Source organism: Panthera tigris, chromosome C1 (genome assembly GCF_018350195.1).
Source record: "Panthera tigris isolate Pti1 chromosome C1, P.tigris_Pti1_mat1.1, whole genome shotgun sequence".
NCBI classification, from domain to species: Eukaryota; Metazoa; Chordata; class Mammalia; order Carnivora; family Felidae; genus Panthera; species Panthera tigris.
In genome coordinates, this window is record NC_056667.1 from 24,188,042 (window position 1) to 24,205,968 (window position 17,927).

Here is a 17,927-nt window from a genome sequence, read left to right on the forward strand (position 1 = left end):
ACCCCGTGCATATGTTGTTCTTATGATAACTTTATCTCTGCCTAGAACACCCTCTTCCCATGGGAATCCATCGAGGCCTGATTTGTATGTTACCTCCTCAAGAGATTTCCAACATGTTTGTCTGGAAATAATCAGGGACTTGGTTCTCAGAGACCTGGATTCCAAACCCTTCTGGCTTGAGTTCCACCTTCAGCCACACTGACTCTCAGTGTTACCTGGTAAACAGCAGACTAAGGGATGGGGGAGAGCATTGCCCTGCAGTCTAACTGAGGAAAATACTGAACATCTTGAAGAGCCCCAAAACAATGCGCGATTTGCACAACTTCATTCTCAACCTCACTGCCCCAGACTGATGCTAGGCTGTAGGACTAGAATTTAACCAATAGTTCTTACAATGTTCATTGACTCGTAAGCAAATAATTTCAACATCCCATTACTATGCTGTTACAGAGCTCTATCCAGACCGAGGAGCTGTGACAGACTGCAGAGCACTAGGAAGGCTCTGAAGTGGCCTTTGTGCTGGGCCTAAAAATACTGTTTTTGCCAGAAGGGCATTTTGAAAGCTGGAACAGCACCTGCAAAAACTGGGAAATCCTGGAAAGATTAAGAGTATACTGGAAGCAAAAAAGGCAGAGGGCATGGACAGAATTGGCTGGAAACAAAAGTCAAACCATTTAGGCATTAAATTCCAGGCACGTGGGTTGTTGGCTGTTTTTCTCTTGTCTATAGGCAGCTGAAAAAAGAACTGATCTCACGTTTGGAGAAAGTTTGGGTTCTCCCCCCCCCCCCCCCCCCCCTTTAGCCCAGTGCAACTGGGATTTTGTCTGTAGAGGGTGGGCCAAAGAAAAGGCTCAGGAATCTGCTGTGGCCAAACTGCTTGCAGAGGCCCCTCAGACCCTTCCAAAGAAGAACTAGGGCTAGTAATGGAGAAGAGATGGAAATAATTTCACAAATTACCTTGACTCATCCTCAGGGAAAGTGTGCCGTGGTTATTTCTCCTGGGTACGAATCAGGGTACTGAACTGTAGTTAAAATGGGTACTGGTGCCAGACTTCCTGCTTTTGAATCCCTGCCTGAGCCACTCATTAACGATGTGACAAAGTTATCTTTTATCTTACTGTCCTCAGATGCAAATGGGAAGAACACATACTACTGTTCTTGATAAGTAGTTACGAGGATTAAGCTAGTAGACGGGAAAGCACACGGTAAGCTCTCAAAGAACGGCTATAGTTATGAAGAGTTTTCATTTGAATACAGAAAATGAGGCCCTGGGAGAGACTGTCTGGTCACACAGCAAATTAGTGATGAAGTTAGGACTGGAACGCATGTCTCCAGATTCCCAGCCCAAAATTCCTTCTATCCCTTGTCCTCGGAGTTCCTCCTAGTCATAGATGTTCACAAAAGGGGGTAAGGCTTGTCGGGGCGTGCAGGAGAGAACAGCCAGTAGCAGGGCTTTGGACTTCTGCATGACAGAAACGGGCTGGACTCGTGTATCCGTGTAGAATGACTAGCTCCTTTCAGACCTCCTGGGTATCCGGCTCCTACGACTAAAGTTCTTTCCATTGCATCTTGGGAGATGGGGGCGTCAGCCCGGGCGCCTGGCGGGACTTGTAGTCCTTTCCCTCCCCCGCCTTCCCAACTCCCCCACCTCAGAGGCCGCCGTCGCTTCATCTTTCCCAGCAAGCCCCGCGAGAGTGCCGGCAATCGATTGGCTGTAGCGGGAGAAGGCGGCTCGGCCGGCAGCGGTTGCCCAGGGTTTCCGGTGCGAGGCCGGAGCGGGCGAAGCTGTCGGAACGTCGGCAGTGAGGTTCGTGTAGCGGTCTGGGGGAACGAGGCGACCAGAGGGTCTGTGGGCCTGAACGCTCTCGGCCAGTGGTGGGACTCACGCCGATTCCGCGCGAGGACTCAGGCCAGGCGGGGTACGGGGGGCGGGGGGGGGGGGGGAGGGGGGCAGGGCTGAGGCCTTTGCGCATGCGCTGGCGGGCGGTGCGCGCGGCTGGAGGGCGCGCGGGGCGTGGGTGGCTGCGCGCGCGGGGGGGCCCACGTGGGGCCTGGGGGCCGGGGGAGGGATGGGAATCGAGCGTCCCGCCACGTCAGTCTCCGGCCCTGAGCCTATCCCGCGCTGGGCCTGCAGTGAGGGGGTCGTGTAGTGCCGAGAAGCGGCTTCGATCGAGAAAGGAGGCCTCGCCTGCCCCGCTTCTGGAGCGGCGTCCTGCAAACCTGCCTGGGCGCGTCGAGCTTCCTTCACTGGCCAGAGGCAGAACCGTTGGCTCCCTCCCGTGAAGGCCGGCCGGCGTGTTCTAAGAAGCTCTGAGCACCCGGTACCGGGATCTCGGGTCTAGGCTGTGAAGACTATTGAAGTCTGGAGAATAGAGAGTGTGTTTGTTTCTATAGGATCCGCGCCCAGCCTAACACCGCAGACCACAATGAAGAACCAAGACAAAAAGAATGGGGCTGCCAAGCAGTCGGGCAACACTTCCAATGCAAAAAGCAACCCGGGGCAAGCGGAAGCAGGACCAGAGGGAGCCCAGGGGCGGCCCAGCCAGTCGGCTCCTGCGACAGAAGCCGAAGGTTCTTCCAGCCAGGCTCCGGGGAAGACTGAGGGTGTGTGCCAGCTCTGCTTTCCAGCGGGCAGGGGGAGGAGTTTGTGGTGCGCCAGGGTAGCTTCTGGAGTCAGAGGCCTTGGCCGCTGTCTGTGCCACCCGCCCCCCTCCCCCCCCAGATCCGCACAGCTTCCCAGGGTGGGGGGGTGATAGCGCCTCCCACTGTATGCACTGGAACAGAACTCTTGAGAGAAGGCTCTGGCAGGATTAAATCAGGGGGCAGCCAAAGAAGACACCCAACCAGCCAACCCGGGTTAGAAACCCCTCATTCACCAGTGGGCAACTGCTCTTCATATTGGAGCCATTCCTGGAACTTTTTTAATAGCAAGAAATAATTCTTGCGGTGAGGAGAAGGGTATGTACTAGACGTTTAGCTCCAGCTGTGTGCCAGCCCTATGTGCTGGATGCTTTATTTCCTTGATTTGTTTGACACTCACAAAACACATGGTTGGGTAATAGTAGGACATAGTTGTATCATTTTATAGGTAAGTAAACTGATGCTTAAAGAAGGTGGGCAACATTTGACCCAAACCAGTAAGTTTGGGCCTGGAAATTCCAACTGCTGGTGTAACCATCTTGTTTTTCATTTTGCCCCTTGTCCTGCCCTGCTGTAGGAGCACAAGCCAAAACTGCTCAGTCCGGGGCCCTCCGAGATGTCTCTGAGGAGCTGAGCCGCCAGCTGGAAGACATCCTGAGTACATATTGTGTAGACAACAATCAGGGGGGCCCAGGTGAGGATGGGGCACAAGGTGAGCCTGCTGAACCCGAAGATGCAGACAAGTCCCGGACCTATGCCTCGAGGAATGGGGAGCCTGAGCCAGAGACCCCAGTAGTCAATGGTGAGAAGGAGACCTCTAAAGGGGAGCCGGGCACAGATGAGATCCGAGCAAGTGACGAGGTCGGAGACCGAGATCACCGAAGGCCACAGGAGAAGAAGAAAGCCAAGGGTCTGGGTGAGCAGAGGGCAGCTTCTTGTGAGGCTGGTAAGGTGGGGAGTTTGGACCCAACATTCCCTGGGCTAACCTGCTCTGCCAGGATTCAGAGGAAACTACTTCCCAGAGCGGCAAGTTACATTAGTTTGATCTAAGCTGGGGCTGTAGGCCGTAGTACAGAGAGGTGTGTGAGTTGTTCGTTGCATAGGGACTTCTGGCCTTGGAAGGAAGTAAGAACCAAAATCTAGCTTGCTTTCTCTGTCTTTGAGAAAATGGAGAGTAGGAGGCCTGAGTGGGCTCCTATGTCAGCCAGCACTGTCTCTAACCTGCACTGTGAACTTGGGCAAGACCTTTCTCCTTCTGGTCCTTAGTTTTCACTTGTCTACAATAAGATTTAGACTAGACCAGGGTTGAAAACTCAAATAAGCCAAGTTAGACAGAGGGCCCCATGAAGACCAAGACATCGCCTACTTCATCCAAAGAGGTGATTGCCACTTGGTCCCAGCTTGTTGATAGCATGTAACATTACAAGCTAAGTATAGCCATGAAATTTCTCTGGAGTTTTAGCAGTTGACAACTAATATGCTAGGAGGCAAACAAAACCCGTCTTTGGGTTGGATTTGGCCTGTGTACATGTGCTTTGTGGTCTCCGCACCGATCTTTTGGAGCCTCCCAAGGTTGACACTCCAGGAGCTTGATGCTGTGCTATGTACAGCGGCCTTCCAGGGAGACAAGGCAGACTCGACTCAGGCACAGTGAGGGGAAGTCATTGGAGGGTTGGGCGGCTAATGTGTGTTAAAGGATCAAAGTTAGGTGATATTATATCCGTGTCTTAGTCCCTGCTTCCCCACTTCCTGCCTGTCATCCTGATTGAAAGAAGGTTTTTTGTTTGTTTTTGTTGTTACTTACTCTTGGAGTCAAATATTGGAAGGTATATGTGTTTTAAAGTTCACTGTCTGGAAGGGGTAGGGGAGGGAAAAAATAAATAAAGTTCGCTATTTGACTGCCTCTGTTGAAGAGAGTTTTGTAGTTCTCAAGGAGACCTCTTCCTTTTTGCATCCTTCTTTCATAAGGGCCTTCCTTGCATTGAAACAGTAGCACGTAATTTGCAGATGGGACATTTTTTTTTCTCCTGTTGGTAGAGCAGGCAGCTTTTGTGGTCCCACCCCTGGTGTTCACCAGGGAGTCTTCACATATATTCAGTCATTCATTTATTAAGCATTTGTTGAGTATGTCCTCTGAGGTGGGCACTGGGGACGGTACCGGGCAGTACTGGGACCACAGCAATAGGCAGAATTGGGTTGGCAGCAAACCTCATAAAGCACACACGGTCTAACGGGTCGGCAGCCAGTTCAACAAACAGAAGCGTAAAGTATGAGGAGAGAGGGCTGCGGAAGAGTGTGGGCCCAGGCCTGGGGAGACCCCCAGAGAAGGGGGTACATTTTTTTGCTCCCTGTGCTTTGCAGGGAAGGAGATCACGTTGCTGATGCAGACACTGAACACGCTGAGCACCCCAGAGGAGAAGCTGGCAGCTCTGTGCAAGAAGTATGCTGAACTGGTCAGTTCTCCCCCTTCTTGCACCCGCCCTGCCTTGGAAAGTCAGCAGGCCACCTGGCATGGGGTGGAGGGTGCAGGGGCAGGTGGGTGGCTTAATTGCTCTTCAGCCTCTCTGAGTCTTTTCCCCATCTGTTAAGTGGGGAGTCAAGTCCCAGCCGGCCTCTTCCAGGCTGACTGTAAGGAGAAGCTTCACATTCCAGTGGTCGAGCCCTGGCTTCCTGGCCACCGTGCCAGACACCGTGTCAGCTCACCCCTGTGTGCTTCGGCGTACATCTCCCCAAAATATGGAAACGCACAGTGCCATCGTCGTCACACTTGACAAGACTAGCATTAATCATGTGATGTTCTTTAGTACACAAATTTCCCCAGTTGTTTAAAATATCAGTTTGGTGACAGTCGGGCCAGAGGAGGTCTATTTAATACATTGGGTCCTTAACTTTTTTTTCCTTTTACTCCAAAACAGTCTTCATCTTACTGCCCACTGTTTTCCCCATGACATTGATTTATTGCAGGTCACTTATTCTGTAGGGTATCTCACTTTCTCACTTGGTGGTAGCATTTAACTTGTCCCTTTACCTCCTGTAGATAAAATGGAAATCAGCTGTAGAAGCTTGATCCGATCTGAGTTCAGCTCTTTTGATCAGAACTCTTCATAAATGGTCCTCTGTAGAGAAACAGAGTGTGCTGCTCCCACTTTCAGTGATGGAAGATTGTCCACTGGGTTCAGGTGGGGCCAGCCAGGTTCCTCCCTTGACAGGTTTCCATCAGAATTTGAGTGAACGGATTCATCCACTGAGGGTCATTGCCTAACTACTTATTTTTAAATTCTTTCATTCCATTTACATTTATTACCTGGAATTCTATAGAGAAGTGGTCTCATTTGTAAAATGGGGAAAATCGCATCTGCCTACTGGGGTTATTATAACCACTAAATAAAGGACAAGGTATGAAAAAGATAGCACCCCTTCAGAATGAGCCAGCTAGGGAACGATTGATGAAGCCAGAGAGGAGGAGCTGAGTCACTAGGGTGATGTTCTCAAGTAGACGAGGAGGTAAGGGCCAGAGCATGAGGAGAGGGTCGGCTGTGGTGGGAAGCACGGCTGGGGCCCGGTGACTGGAGGAGAGAGCAGGTGGAGGTGGATGGGCAGGGGTGTAGCTTGTGCCACCCCGTCTGGTTGCTTCTGTTCCCGGGGAGATGGGATCTCCCTGCTGGGTATGAGGAGAGGTGAAAAGGAGGAGGAGATAGTTGTCTAGGGGCACCTGGGTGGCTCAGTCTGTTAAGCGTCTGACTTTGGCTCAGGTCACGATCTCAACAGTGGGTGGGTTCAGGCCCCACATCTATGCTGACAGCTTGGAGCCTGGAGCCTGCTTCGGATTCTGTGTCTCCCTCTCTCTCTGCTCCTCCTCTGCTTGTGCTCTCTCTGTCTCTCAAAAATAAATATTAAAAAAAGAAAAGAAGTAGTTGTCTGGAAGAGGAGTGTGAGTGACAGGAGGGATGTAGTTGGGCTGCAAGGCAGACGAGGGTCTTCCCCAGAGGGGTGGTCACAAATTTAAAGTGCAATTCTTCAGGCAGGGCTGGTTCAGTGCCAGTGCAGAGGACTCAGAAGGTTGATATATCAGGGTTGGGGTTTATCAGGAAAAGGGGGCAAGAGAGTTGAGGATGTAAGAAATCTAAGCCAGGTGAGAAGGTCGGTGGTCATTTAAAGGAGGGTTTGGGGCCCCTGGGTGGCTCAGTCGGTTAAGCATTGATTTTGGCTCAGGTCATGATCCCAGGGTTGTTGGATTGAGCCCTGTGTCAGTCTGAGTGTGGAGCCTGATTAGAATTCTCTCCCTCCCTCCCTCTCTCTCTGCCTCTCTCGTGCTCACACATGCATGCACACACACTCTTTCTCTCTCTCAAAATACACTTCTATTATTATACATGTTTTATATATAAAGTAAAGAAGGGTTCAAGGAAAGTGAAAGGATGGTTGGGTCATTGAGTTGGAGGTCCAGTATGGTAGAATTTCTGGGTCCACAGATATTGGAATGAGCTAGAATGATAGGTTATAGTTGATCCTGCCCTGGGATGAGATAAGGGAGGTGCATGTGCTTCTGGGTAATGACAAAGTCTAGACCTGACTGTCCAGGACAGTAAGCACTGGCCAATTGAAGTACGCCTCATCTGAGTTTGGATGTGTTGTAAGTGTTGTAAGATACACATCAGATTTGAAACACCTGAGGAAAGGGGAAGAATTCAATATCTCCAGTGTTTTGCATTGATCGCAGGTTGAAATTAAAATATTCAGGTATTAGATTAAGTAAATATTTTACTAATGTTAATTTCATCTACTTTTTACCTTTTTAATTTTTTTTTTTTTTAACATTTATTCATTTTTGGGAGAGAGAGAGAGAGAGAGAGAGACACGGTGTGAGCAGGAGAGGGGCAGAGAGAGAGGGGGACACAGACCGAAACAGGCGCCAGGCTCTGAGCTGTCAGCAAAGAGCCCAACACGGGGCTCAAACTCATGAACCATGAGATCATGGCCTGAACCAAAGTCGGACACTTAACCGATTGAGCCACCCAGGCGCCCCTACTTTTTACCTTTTTATTGTAGCCACTAGAAAAACTATAATTACATAACTGAGTCACACTGTAGCTGCGTTGAATAGGCTCATGGGAGGGAAGCTGATCTGAGGAGAGGACAGGGTCTGAGGACGAAGTTAAGGTCTGTCCATAATATAAGACCAAAATGATAACAGCAATCGTGGTGAGAGAAGTGGTGCTAAGTCTCGGGGTAGCAAGAGGGAGTGATGGGTCTAGTGAGTACAAGGAGGGGGTGGCAGGAGATCTCGTCTGAGGGCATGAGTGTCCCAAGAGTTGAGGGAGTGTAATGGCCTGAGAGTCTTGAGAGCTGTTTCTTGAGTCAGAGCAGTCACAGAAACTGGGATCTGCACCCCTGCTTGTCCTGGGCACTTGTCTCTGTGTCCTCGAGATGGGGCCTCTGGGTTTATCGAAGTGTGTAAAGCTCCCGCACCACGTCCAGCTGGAGCGGTTACAGCCAGGGTCGGGAGATGGGGTTGGGGAGGGGCCCTTGGGAAGAGTCCCACGGGGCACTTACTTGCCCTCCCTGCCCCCAGCTGGAGGAGCATCGGAACTCCCAGAAGCAGATGAAGCTGCTACAGAAGAAGCAGAGCCAGCTGGTGCAGGAGAAGGACCACCTGCGTGGGGAGCACAGCAAGGCCGTGCTGGCCCGCAGCAAGCTGGAGAGCCTGTGCCGCGAGCTGCAGCGCCACAACCGCTCCCTCAAGGTGGGCACCCCCCGCCCCCAGCTCCTCTCTGATGGGCTTTGCCCTCAGCAAGTAGCACGGGCTTGGAGCAGAGAACTAGATGTGCCCAGCGGCGCCCTACCTTAGAGCATCTAGTCACCACTTGACCTGGACTAGTATCCCGTAAGGTGAGGGCCGAGGTGCTGGGGGAGCCCAGGACGCAGGGCTTCAGCGCCGCTCCGTTCCCTGGCAGTTCGCAGGGAGGCCGGGGCCCTGCACTGCCGGGTGGCTCCTCTTGCAGGTTCCAGCAGTCCCGGATGTGGCTCTTTTCTCCCGGTTCTGCCTCCCCTAGGAGGAGGTTCATGTGGTCAGAGCCTAGTCACTGCTGTGACCTCTGGGGGCGGTTTTTATGTGAATCCTTTGTCCCTCACAGATTTGGGTTGGCAAATATGTGGTAGTTTGCGACTTGTTTTGCTCATTTTTAGTTTGTCTTTGAAAACATTTCAACTTTAACATAAACTTGATGTGAGAGATTCAGAGGTGACAAAAGTATAACAAAGGTGACAGTTGCCCACCCTCCTCAACCCCAGTGTCCCGCAGAAACTGCTGGGAAGTAACTACTTACATGTAAGTTTACCTACAGACTTTAGACTTTTCTGAACACGTATGTAGTCTTATATAGGATTTTCTAAATGAAATAGCTATACTTCTATTGTTTCATATTCTGTTTCGTTTTGTCACTTTGCATAATGAATGCCTCTTTCCTTATCAATTTAGGAGTAACTCATTTTTAACAGCACTGTTGTATGGATATACTGTATTTCGTCAGTGCCTTAGTTAAGGAATCGCTGGGGTTTTTTCTAACTTTTCACTATTACATTAGTAGAGCAAAGTGAAAATTCTTGTTACATATATCCCTGGCTAATTATATAGAATTTATCCGTAGGATAAGTCTCAGAAGTGAAATGTCTGGGTCAAAGAGCATGCACGTTGTAAACGTCAATGGTTTAGCCAGATGGCCTTCCTGCCAATATGTCTGCGTGCCTGATTCTGCGCAGTCGAGCCAACCCTGGGATCACTGCATTTGAGTTGGTTGGGGGTGGGGAGGGGAGAGATGAAAGCACAAAAATTAAGACTTCTTAACCTGAGGTGTGGAAGAAAGGGCTTCGGGAGATCTAGGCTGCTTTAGAATGGCAGTTACGTGTATGCCTGCGTTTTTCTAGGAAGAGAATCTCTCACTTGATGTCACCTGATAGACAGAGGGGTTCGTTAGGAGCCCTTTTTGCATGACTTCTTGGAACCTGGCTGCTCCTGACTTGGAGAGCGGGGGGGGGGGGGTTGTGGGTACAGACCATTGCTGGCTGGGGAGCAGCGGGTGATGAAGCCGGGGCTGACTTCTCTGCCCAGGAAGAAGGTGTGCAGCGGGCCCGGGAAGAAGAGGAGAAACGCAAGGAGGTGACCTCACACTTCCAGGTGACACTCAATGACATCCAGCTGCAGATGGAGCAGCACAACGAGCGCAATTCCAAGCTCCGCCAGGAGAACATGGAGCTGGCCGAGAGGCTCAAGAAGCTGATCGAGCAGTATGAACTGCGGGAGGAGGTGAGGCGTCCCTCACAGCCATCACCCGTCTCCAAGCCACCTCTCCTTCGCTGCCCAAAAAGCGTATAAAATCCCCACGTCCCTTTTTGTCCGTTGCTTTGACCTCTGAAGTAGTACTTGAGTCCATCACCTTCTCTCCGTTCCTGCCCTCTCGCCTGGTCCCGGCTCCCAGGGCTCCTCCGGCAGTCAGGACTGCCAGTCCTCGAAACGTGCGCGTCTTGGGGCGGGTCTTTGCCAACTGAGCTAAGCTGTTGTGTTGGTGGAGGTGTCATTTCTGTCCTTTCTTCCCATCTGCAAGGGAGTCGGGCCACAAAAGGGAGGGTTGTTAGCCCAGCGGAGTGAACTCTTGGGGCTGGAGGTTTGAGGGTGTTCATTTCTTGGCTTCCTGGGAGCCGATTTCATCCCTGTGCACACCCAGGACTGACTGGAGAGAAGGTGAGGTTGGGAAGTAGGTCTTCCGGGGATCTGGGGCCCACGCGCTATGGTAGATGCGGGAGTCAGAGCGAGATGGGAGGATGGGCAGGAGACCCTCGGCTCTGCAGATGGGATGTCCCTGCAGCCGCCAGGCCTCCCTGAGAAAGGGCGCCGCTGACCGGTGGCCCTCCCACCGTGCTTTCCTGCAGCACATCGACAAAGTCTTCAAACACAAGGACCTGCAGCAGCAGCTGGTGGACGCCAAGCTCCAGCAGGCCCAGGAGATGCTGAAGGAGGCCGAGGAGAGGCACCAGCGGGAGAAGGATTTTGTGAGGCTCGGGCCCCGGGGGTGGAGGGTCTGGGATGAGGTGGGTTGGGTTCCAGCTCGGCTCATAGTTAAGCTGGTAAGGGAGAGGCTGCCGCCTGGCCAGACCAGGACACTTTTCCCTCAGATAGCAGTCTGAGAGCAGGAAGCCTCGGCGGGCTCTGGGGCCTGTGGCTTAAAAAGGCCAAACAGCCCCTAGGGGTTTCTGACAGGATCCGGGGTCCTGTCTTGGAAACAGCTCCTCAAAGAGGCGGTGGAATCCCAGAGGATGTGTGAGCTGATGAAGCAGCAGGAGACCCACCTGAAGCAGCAGGTGAGACCGTGTGTGTCCTGACCCTGTGCGTCTGAGGCCCCTCGCTGGGATCCATCCTGGGGGAGGGAAATAGGACCCTCGTTCTAGGACCACTTTGACTGCTGTGTGACCTTGCTGAGCCTTTGTTCCCTCTGGACCCGCCAGGCACCTGTGGTGGTGACCAGGTGGCTAGGTGAGCTTGAAGGACCTCGTTCCTAGTTGGAAGCGTGTGCTACTTTTGAGGAGGCAGCGATGCGATGGTTGTTTTTAACTACATAAGTTGTACTTAATTTCCGAAGGAAAGTTTGAAAACAAACATAAAGGCAGAACGTAAGGCAGCATAAATCCTGCTTTCCAGGCTTAGCATCTTGGATTCTGTCCTTCCAAATACACAGTTTTTTGCTTTAAAGAAAAAGGGTACCTCAATAGAATTGTCAGGTCAGAGGTCCGAGCGTGGGTCTGACCGTGTTAACCAGAAGTGCCCCCCGGAGAAGCCTAATCTTTGGACTTCTTTTTCACCCAGCTTGCCCTGTACACGGAGAAGTTTGAAGAGTTCCAGAATACTCTTTCCAAAAGCAGTGAGGTGTTCACCACATTCAAGCAGGAGATGGAAAAGGTAACAGTGTCCAGACTGCATAGGCTCCAGGGCACAAGTTGCTTCGTTCAGAATTGAGCACTGGGCCTATCGTCAGGAAGCCCCAGCCCCTGGGGTGCTTTGTGTGGGGAGCTGTTTACAGTAACAGTGTGATTGTCAGCAAAGGTGGGCTGTAAGGAGGCATCAGAACCTTTCCGCCCCCTCAAGCATCACTGATATGTGCATCCTTCAGGTTGTCCGAGGGGAAGGGGCAGCCTTGTCATTTTCTGTTGTTGGTGGTGGCACTTAACTTGAGATGTCCTGGTGTGGCACCAAAGGCACCGACTCTGCCCTGTAATGCCTTGCTCCCTCAGGACTGTTCCCCACCTTGGAGACACAGATGCGTAGACAGTCTGGCCCCTGACCATTTCCTTCTGTCTGCCCCATAACCCAGATGACTAAGAAGATCAAGAAGCTGGAGAAAGAAACCACCATGTATCGGTCCCGGTGGGAGAGCAGCAACAAGGCCCTGCTTGAGATGGCCGAGGAGGTGGGCTGAGTGTGCTCTGCCGCTGGGGGGAGGCGGGTGCAGTTTTTGAGTGTTCGGCCCTTTCCTCTACTTTGACCAGTAAGTCCTGCAGCTGGCACGAGGTGAAGCTGGGACTCACGTGTCCATCTGTCCAAGTCCAAAGGCACTGCCAGCTGTTTCCCTGTGGGAGATGGTGAGCCCAGTAGCAGGTCTGCAGTAGAAGCAAAGAGAACAAATGGAAGAAAGAAACACAGGAACGGAAAAACTAAGGGCTACAATGATGGACACGGTTTATGTGCAGAGTAGTTCAGCTACTTTGATTTCGTGGATTGAGATGTAGGAGAAGGGAACTGACTGCTGGAGTAGCTACGTATGCCAGACCCTCCTGAATGATTTAGATAATGCCTGTTCATCGAATCTTCTCAAGATCTGTGAGGTTGGTGTTAGTAGTCCATTTTAACAGATAAGGGAGTAGGCTCAAAAGCCAAGTCTTGACTTTGCCAAGGTCATCTGGTGGATAAATGGAGAAACACACTGTCATGCCCCCTCTCTGCACCACACTGCCCCCTACCTACAGCCACGTCTTGGCATCACACCAGGGCTGTTTTCCTAGGAAGGGACCAGCTTTTGACTCCGGTCTGCTCCCAGCATCATTAAAGTGTGGATGTTTTCTACCAAGAGGTATTGTTGCATGGGGGTTTGATGGCATGGCACTAAAGGCTCCATTTCTCCCCCTAGAAAACACTCCGGGACAAGGAGCTGGAGGGCCTGCAGGTAAAAATCCAGAGGCTGGAGAAGCTGTGCCGGGCGCTGCAGACAGAACGCAATGACCTGAACAAAAGGGTACAGGACCTGAGTGCTGGTGGCCAGGGCTCCCTCACTGATGGTGGCCCTGAGCAAAGGCCAGAGGCTCCAGCTGCCTCCAAGGAGCACGGTGGTGAAGGGCCTGGGGCTCAGTCACCTAGCTCCCCAAGGGCCACAGAAGCTCCTTGCTGCCCTGGAGCACCAAGCACAGAAACACTCGGCCAAGCAGGGCGCCAGGAGCCCACCTCCACCACCGCCTAGGGAGCCTGGCACGGGGGGCATGCTGGGAAGGGAGCAAGCCGCCCAGCCAGGCCTGGCCCATGCAAGGCTCCCGCCGCCAAGCAGTCCAGTGCTGAGGCCCAGGGTGCTCTGACCTGGCTGGCATCTGACACTTCGCAGTTTTGGATTTTGTGGGTCAGTTTTACATACATACGGCATATGTGCAAGGCCTCCTACATTTCTATCTGTAAGTGTAAAGTGGGCTTGCACTGGAGGTGGGGGTGTGTACAGGTGAAGTCACTGGCTCTTCTAGGAGCTCGAGAGTCTTAAAAAAGAGCTGTCACCTGTAGCTGCTGTCACAGTGAGCTGGCGGGACAAGTGACTTGAGCATTCCCCTGCCTGATTTGAGGCTTAGACCCCTCCCTAGACCTGCCCTTCAGGGCTCGTGACAAGTGACACACTCAGGCCTTGACCGTGTTTCCCTTGTTAGCCGGGCTTGGGCAGTCCTGGCTCTCCTAGCTCCCCTGGAAGTTCCTTTGCTTCTCAACCTGGAGAAGGGGTCCCCGGGCAGAGCCCTGGCAGGGCCCGCACAGCCAGGGATCCAGCTGCTGTCCTGCCTCGGACGGGGGACCAGGGGAAAGTTGCTGTGGGCTGGTACACTGTTAGGGAGCCCCCGGGCACCGCTTCCCCTGCCCTCAGGTGGTGCCAGGACCAGGCCAGTGATGCTTCTCAGTAGCCTTATCATTCACAGGTGCCTCTCTAGCCTGCACAAATGATTGACAAGAGATCACCCAAAGGATGCTTTCTGAAGGTTTTTGTTTTTTGTTTTTTTGTTTTGCACATGACAGTGTGTGTGTTGATCTGAGGGAGGAGGAGGGGTCCTGGAGCAGTTGGGTCTCCAGTGCCACCACCCTCACCATCCGACCTGGTACCTTTGCCATGTTGGTGCTGAGGTTTCCTGTTTGGTGAAACCAGATTGTTTGTGGTAGGAGAAAGGAAAGGGCATCTAATGGTTTTGCCACAAGCTTGCCTTTGTGTTTCAATCCTGGGAGGCCACCGCTGATTCCCATCACTACTGTCTCCATGTGGAAGTTGCTGGGCCCCGTGCCCAACTGTCCCTTTGGCTTTTATGAATCTGTTTCTGCTTCTGACCCCATCCCTAATGTGCAATCCTTGAGATTTGCCCTGGTTCCATTGCCCAAGGAATAAGAGCTGAAGTATGTCCCCCTTGACATTCCACCTCCCAGCTCTTGTCTGATAGCTAAGGGATAGAGTGAGACTTGACAGCTGAGCCTCAGAAATCCACAGGTGGCTGCAAATATTTGTGTCTGGTCCCTGCCCCCCAAACTTGCTACTCTAGACTGAAAGTTCTGCCGGTTGCACACTTGCCAGGGCACTAGCCGGTCTGTGCAGAGCAATTTTCTGGAACAACAGAACGAGTCTCAGACCCAGAGGCTGGGCTCTGCTGGGCTTGAGGTTCTAGATCCCACCTCTAGCCAGGCTTTGGCTTCGGTGCAGCTGAGGGAGGCACAGGGTCATAGAGCTTTTTTTGCTGGATTTCCTTAAAGCTGGTTCATTATCCTTCAGGTCCCTTCATCTTGCACGACCAGCTCACTCTCCACACCTTTTACTTCAGTCCATCACATAAATAGGTTCATGAAGAGTGTTAAGTACTCCTGAATCATGTTATGACCTCGAACAGAGATGGCAAATGAATGGCACACCATGGTCCCTCTGCCCCCCATGGCAGATACCACTAATTGGCCTAGAGTGTTTTCCACTAACCTCTGGAATATCCTCATTAACCAAGATTCCCCCAGCAGCCAGTAGAAGTATTGAGACTTACTTGCCATCCCTGGCTGAGCTTCTTCCCTCCTGTGGAGAAATGTTCCTGAGATCTTTCCCTCTGAAATTCCTGTGTCTGGAATGGTCCCTGGATATGCCTTTTCCTGCCCCAATAAGGCCTTCTTCCAATAATGCCTGTGTCAGGCTGAGACACACAAGAACTGTCAACCCCATACAGGGTTTGCTGGGTTCTGGAAGCACAGGGAAGAGGCAGAAGCTTCTGCCTGCCTGCTTTAAATAGCAGGAGGCCTGCAGTAGCCCATGTGATTGCCTCCCTTGCTTCAGCTACCTCGTAGAGCCTATGGGGTCGGGGGGGGGGGGGGTCGAGGAGCTGTTGGAGCCCAGTGTGGTGGTGGGGAATCATGACTGTGCAGCACAGCAGCCCTCTGAGACCCAGTCTAACTACTGTGGGGCTATGGTGAGCTACGGTGTGGCCCCAGCTCGTCTTCCCAGGTCCAAAATCTAGGTCCTGGGCAAGTCAAACCTTTGCTCTCAGCTCCAGCCATGTCTAGGTATCCAGACCAAGCTATAGATGGGAATCCCATTTTCTCCCTTCCTCTCCGTTGACCACATCACACCAATCACTACAGCTGCTCTGTTTGTTCTGCTTTCCAAAGTCAACCCAGGTACCTGGGTGCTGCCCTCACCAGCCAGGAGCCTGGGCCAGATGCGGGGAAGGTGGCCTGTCTGAATGAAGGCCAGTGCCTTCCTCACCAGGGCAGGTCCCGTGCACGTGACCTCAGTTTTAGGACCAAGTGCTGTGTTGGATTCTTCAGTTGCTAGCTTTTCCTCCAGGGGACCAGAGCCGGCGAGGCTCACAGCCTTGAGCCCTTGTCCCTACTGACAGTAATTTGTGTTCAGGACCTTGTCCAGCTGAGAGCCTCACATACACCAGATTGTGAAGAGGTTTCGGCAGCACTTTGTTATAATTTGTTTTCCATGAGGCTTTCAGACCATGGGCTGAGCTCAGGCACTTTCTGTAGGAGAATGTTCTGTCTGTAAAGATGGCTATTTCCATTCCTCCGCCCCCATCACCGTGGCCCTGCTGAGGGCTGACCAAGAGGCCAGTCGAACTGCCCTCATGGCTTTGGGGAGGGTCAAGGCCTGCTGAGTGGATTATCCAGCTGTGGCTCCAGCCCTCCCACCTTTGCAGCACAGAGGTGGTCACCCCAGGGACAGCCAGGTATCTGCCTGGGGGAGGGGTGCTGCCTTCTGTCCCTGTAACTGCTTCCCATGTGGCTCAACCTGGCCGCCCAGATTTGTTTTAAAGCTGTGCTGACAGCCTCTTTGTCTCCTTTTGGTATTCACAACAGCCAGGGACTTGATTTTGATGTATTTTAAACCACATTAAATAAAGAGTCTGTTGCCTTACTTGTTTCTCTTTTGACCTTTGTGGTCATTGGTGCTTCTGGATCCATCTAGCCGGCACTGACTTGTCTGGCTCTACTGCAAAGCTTCTGGCTGTGCCCAGCTTTCGTGCATCTTCCAGAGCACCCCTCTGGCTGCCTTCCAGGAATTACCATGGGCTAATGCATTTGAGCTGCCCAAGCAAAGCCATTGCCAAAGTTGGCATGATGCTCATATCCATAGAAGGATCAGATATTTTTCATTCAAGTCAGAGGTTACCCCTGCCCACTAAGGGTCAGGCTAGTGATGAAGAAAGATACTACATTTTATTTATTTTTGAGTAATCTCTGCACCCAACGTCAGGCTTGAACTCACAACCCCTGGGTTAAGGGTCCCATACTCTACCACTGAGCCAGCAAGCACCCTGGAGAAAGATACTTTCAGATACAGAAAAGTCAGTGGTGCTGTGGGAACATAAAGGAGGTCTCTGTCCCCTTCAGCAAGGAGATAGGGGTGGACACCTGGAAAGGAATTATGACCCGAAAGGCAGGTAGAAGTTTGACAACTTAGTAGCGAAGTAGTTTACCTAGAAATGCAGGTGTCCAGGATGGGTAGTGGGAGATCACCAGGAGCCTGTGTGCCAAGTTAAGTGATTTGGGCTAGATCCACAGGGCAGGAGGACCCACTAAAGGTATTTAGGACATTGGGAAGATCGACAAAGAAGGCATAAGGTAAGGAAACCAGAGAGTTAGGCATAGGCCAATTGAGGCCCAAAATCAGATGGCTGGATACTAATCCTTGCTGCTCAGGGCTGTCACAGGCCGCATCCTCTGGCATTGACCTACCTCTGAGTTCTTTTGATTTTGTACATTCCTTGAGAAGACCACATTCTGCATGCAGTCCTGAAGAATGGGCTGCTTTCTTAAACACTCCTGTTCACCCTGCCAAGCCTAGGCGCAAAAGTTTAGGCTCCTGTATGGGAGGCATCCTATTCTCTCCGGAGCCTGGGTTTGGTCTGGCACAAGGGATGGTATGTGAATGCCCAACAAATAAATGGCAGAGACAACTAAAGGGCCCTTCCCTCCAGGCCTCCATGAGCAGTTGTGTCCACACTGGCTGTGACAGTCCTCTCAGAGCCTCTGCCTTTTCTAATCGGGGTCCAAATGGGTTGATACTTTTCTGTGCTGGTCACAATGGTTTCCGTCAAAGATCCTTTGGAAGAAGTCCGGGGAGGCTGCCGCAACTCTTAAAACTCACAAAGCATCTCTGAGAATAACCACCCATAGTGGTGTCTCAGGACCTGCCACCATTTTCCTGGAGGAGCCCTGGTTCTCCTCTAGCAGCTGGAGGACAGCAGCTTCCCAGTTGTCCTCTCTGCCTGTGCAGACCCCTCCTTCCAACCTCTGGTTATTTAAAAAGTCCTGGGTTAAAGTGTCCCCTTCTGGGACAGTCTAGGTGTTGGAAGAACCTGGAAAAGAGCCCCTGCATGGGTGCCTGTGGGAAGGATTAGGTGCAGGAAAGCTGTTCCTGCCCATTGGTAGGGGGAGGTGAACAATGGGGCTCTGCACATTGCCCTGGGGCAGTTATTTGAGACTGCAGGGCAGCCTGGCCAAGGATAAGCCTGTCTCCTGTTGC

At 52.1% G+C, this 17,927-nt stretch overlaps 1 protein-coding gene across 4 annotated transcripts; it reads left to right on the plus strand.

The window, feature by feature from the left end:
* The first annotated feature begins 1,527 nt into the window (after positions 1 to 1,527).
* TXLNA (taxilin alpha) lies at positions 1,528 to 16,322 on the plus strand. Of its 4 annotated transcripts, none has more exons than XM_042996287.1 (11): positions 1,528 to 1,919; positions 2,395 to 2,604; positions 3,218 to 3,556; positions 5,002 to 5,093; positions 8,213 to 8,383; positions 9,749 to 9,943; positions 10,567 to 10,686; positions 10,921 to 10,995; positions 11,498 to 11,590; positions 12,003 to 12,098; positions 12,816 to 16,322. In XM_042996287.1, exons 1-11 carry the CDS (start codon positions 1,577 to 1,579, stop codon positions 13,140 to 13,142), a joined length of 2,061 nt encoding a protein of 686 aa, XP_042852221.1. In that variant the 5' UTR covers positions 1,528 to 1,576; the 3' UTR covers positions 13,143 to 16,322. The 4 variants fall into 4 exon arrangements, with proteins under 4 accessions (XP_042852221.1, XP_042852222.1, XP_007092469.2 ...); XM_007092407.3 differs by having other exon boundaries at positions 1,722 to 1,807; XM_042996289.1 differs by having other exon boundaries at positions 1,861 to 1,909.
* Positions 16,323 to 17,927: the final 1,605 nt, after the last annotated feature.

Coding starts and splice junctions, on each gene's coding strand:
- TXLNA (XM_042996287.1), top strand. CDS start 1,577: ATGGGGGCGTCAGCCCGGGCGCCTGGCGGGACTTGTAGTCCTTTCCCT. Junction 5,094..8,212: donor GCAAGAAGTATGCTGAACTG/GTCAGTTCTCCC, acceptor CCCTGCCCCCAG/CTGGAGGAGCATCGGAACTC. Junction 11,591..12,002: donor TCAAGCAGGAGATGGAAAAG/GTAACAGTGTCC, acceptor CCCATAACCCAG/ATGACTAAGAAGATCAAGAA.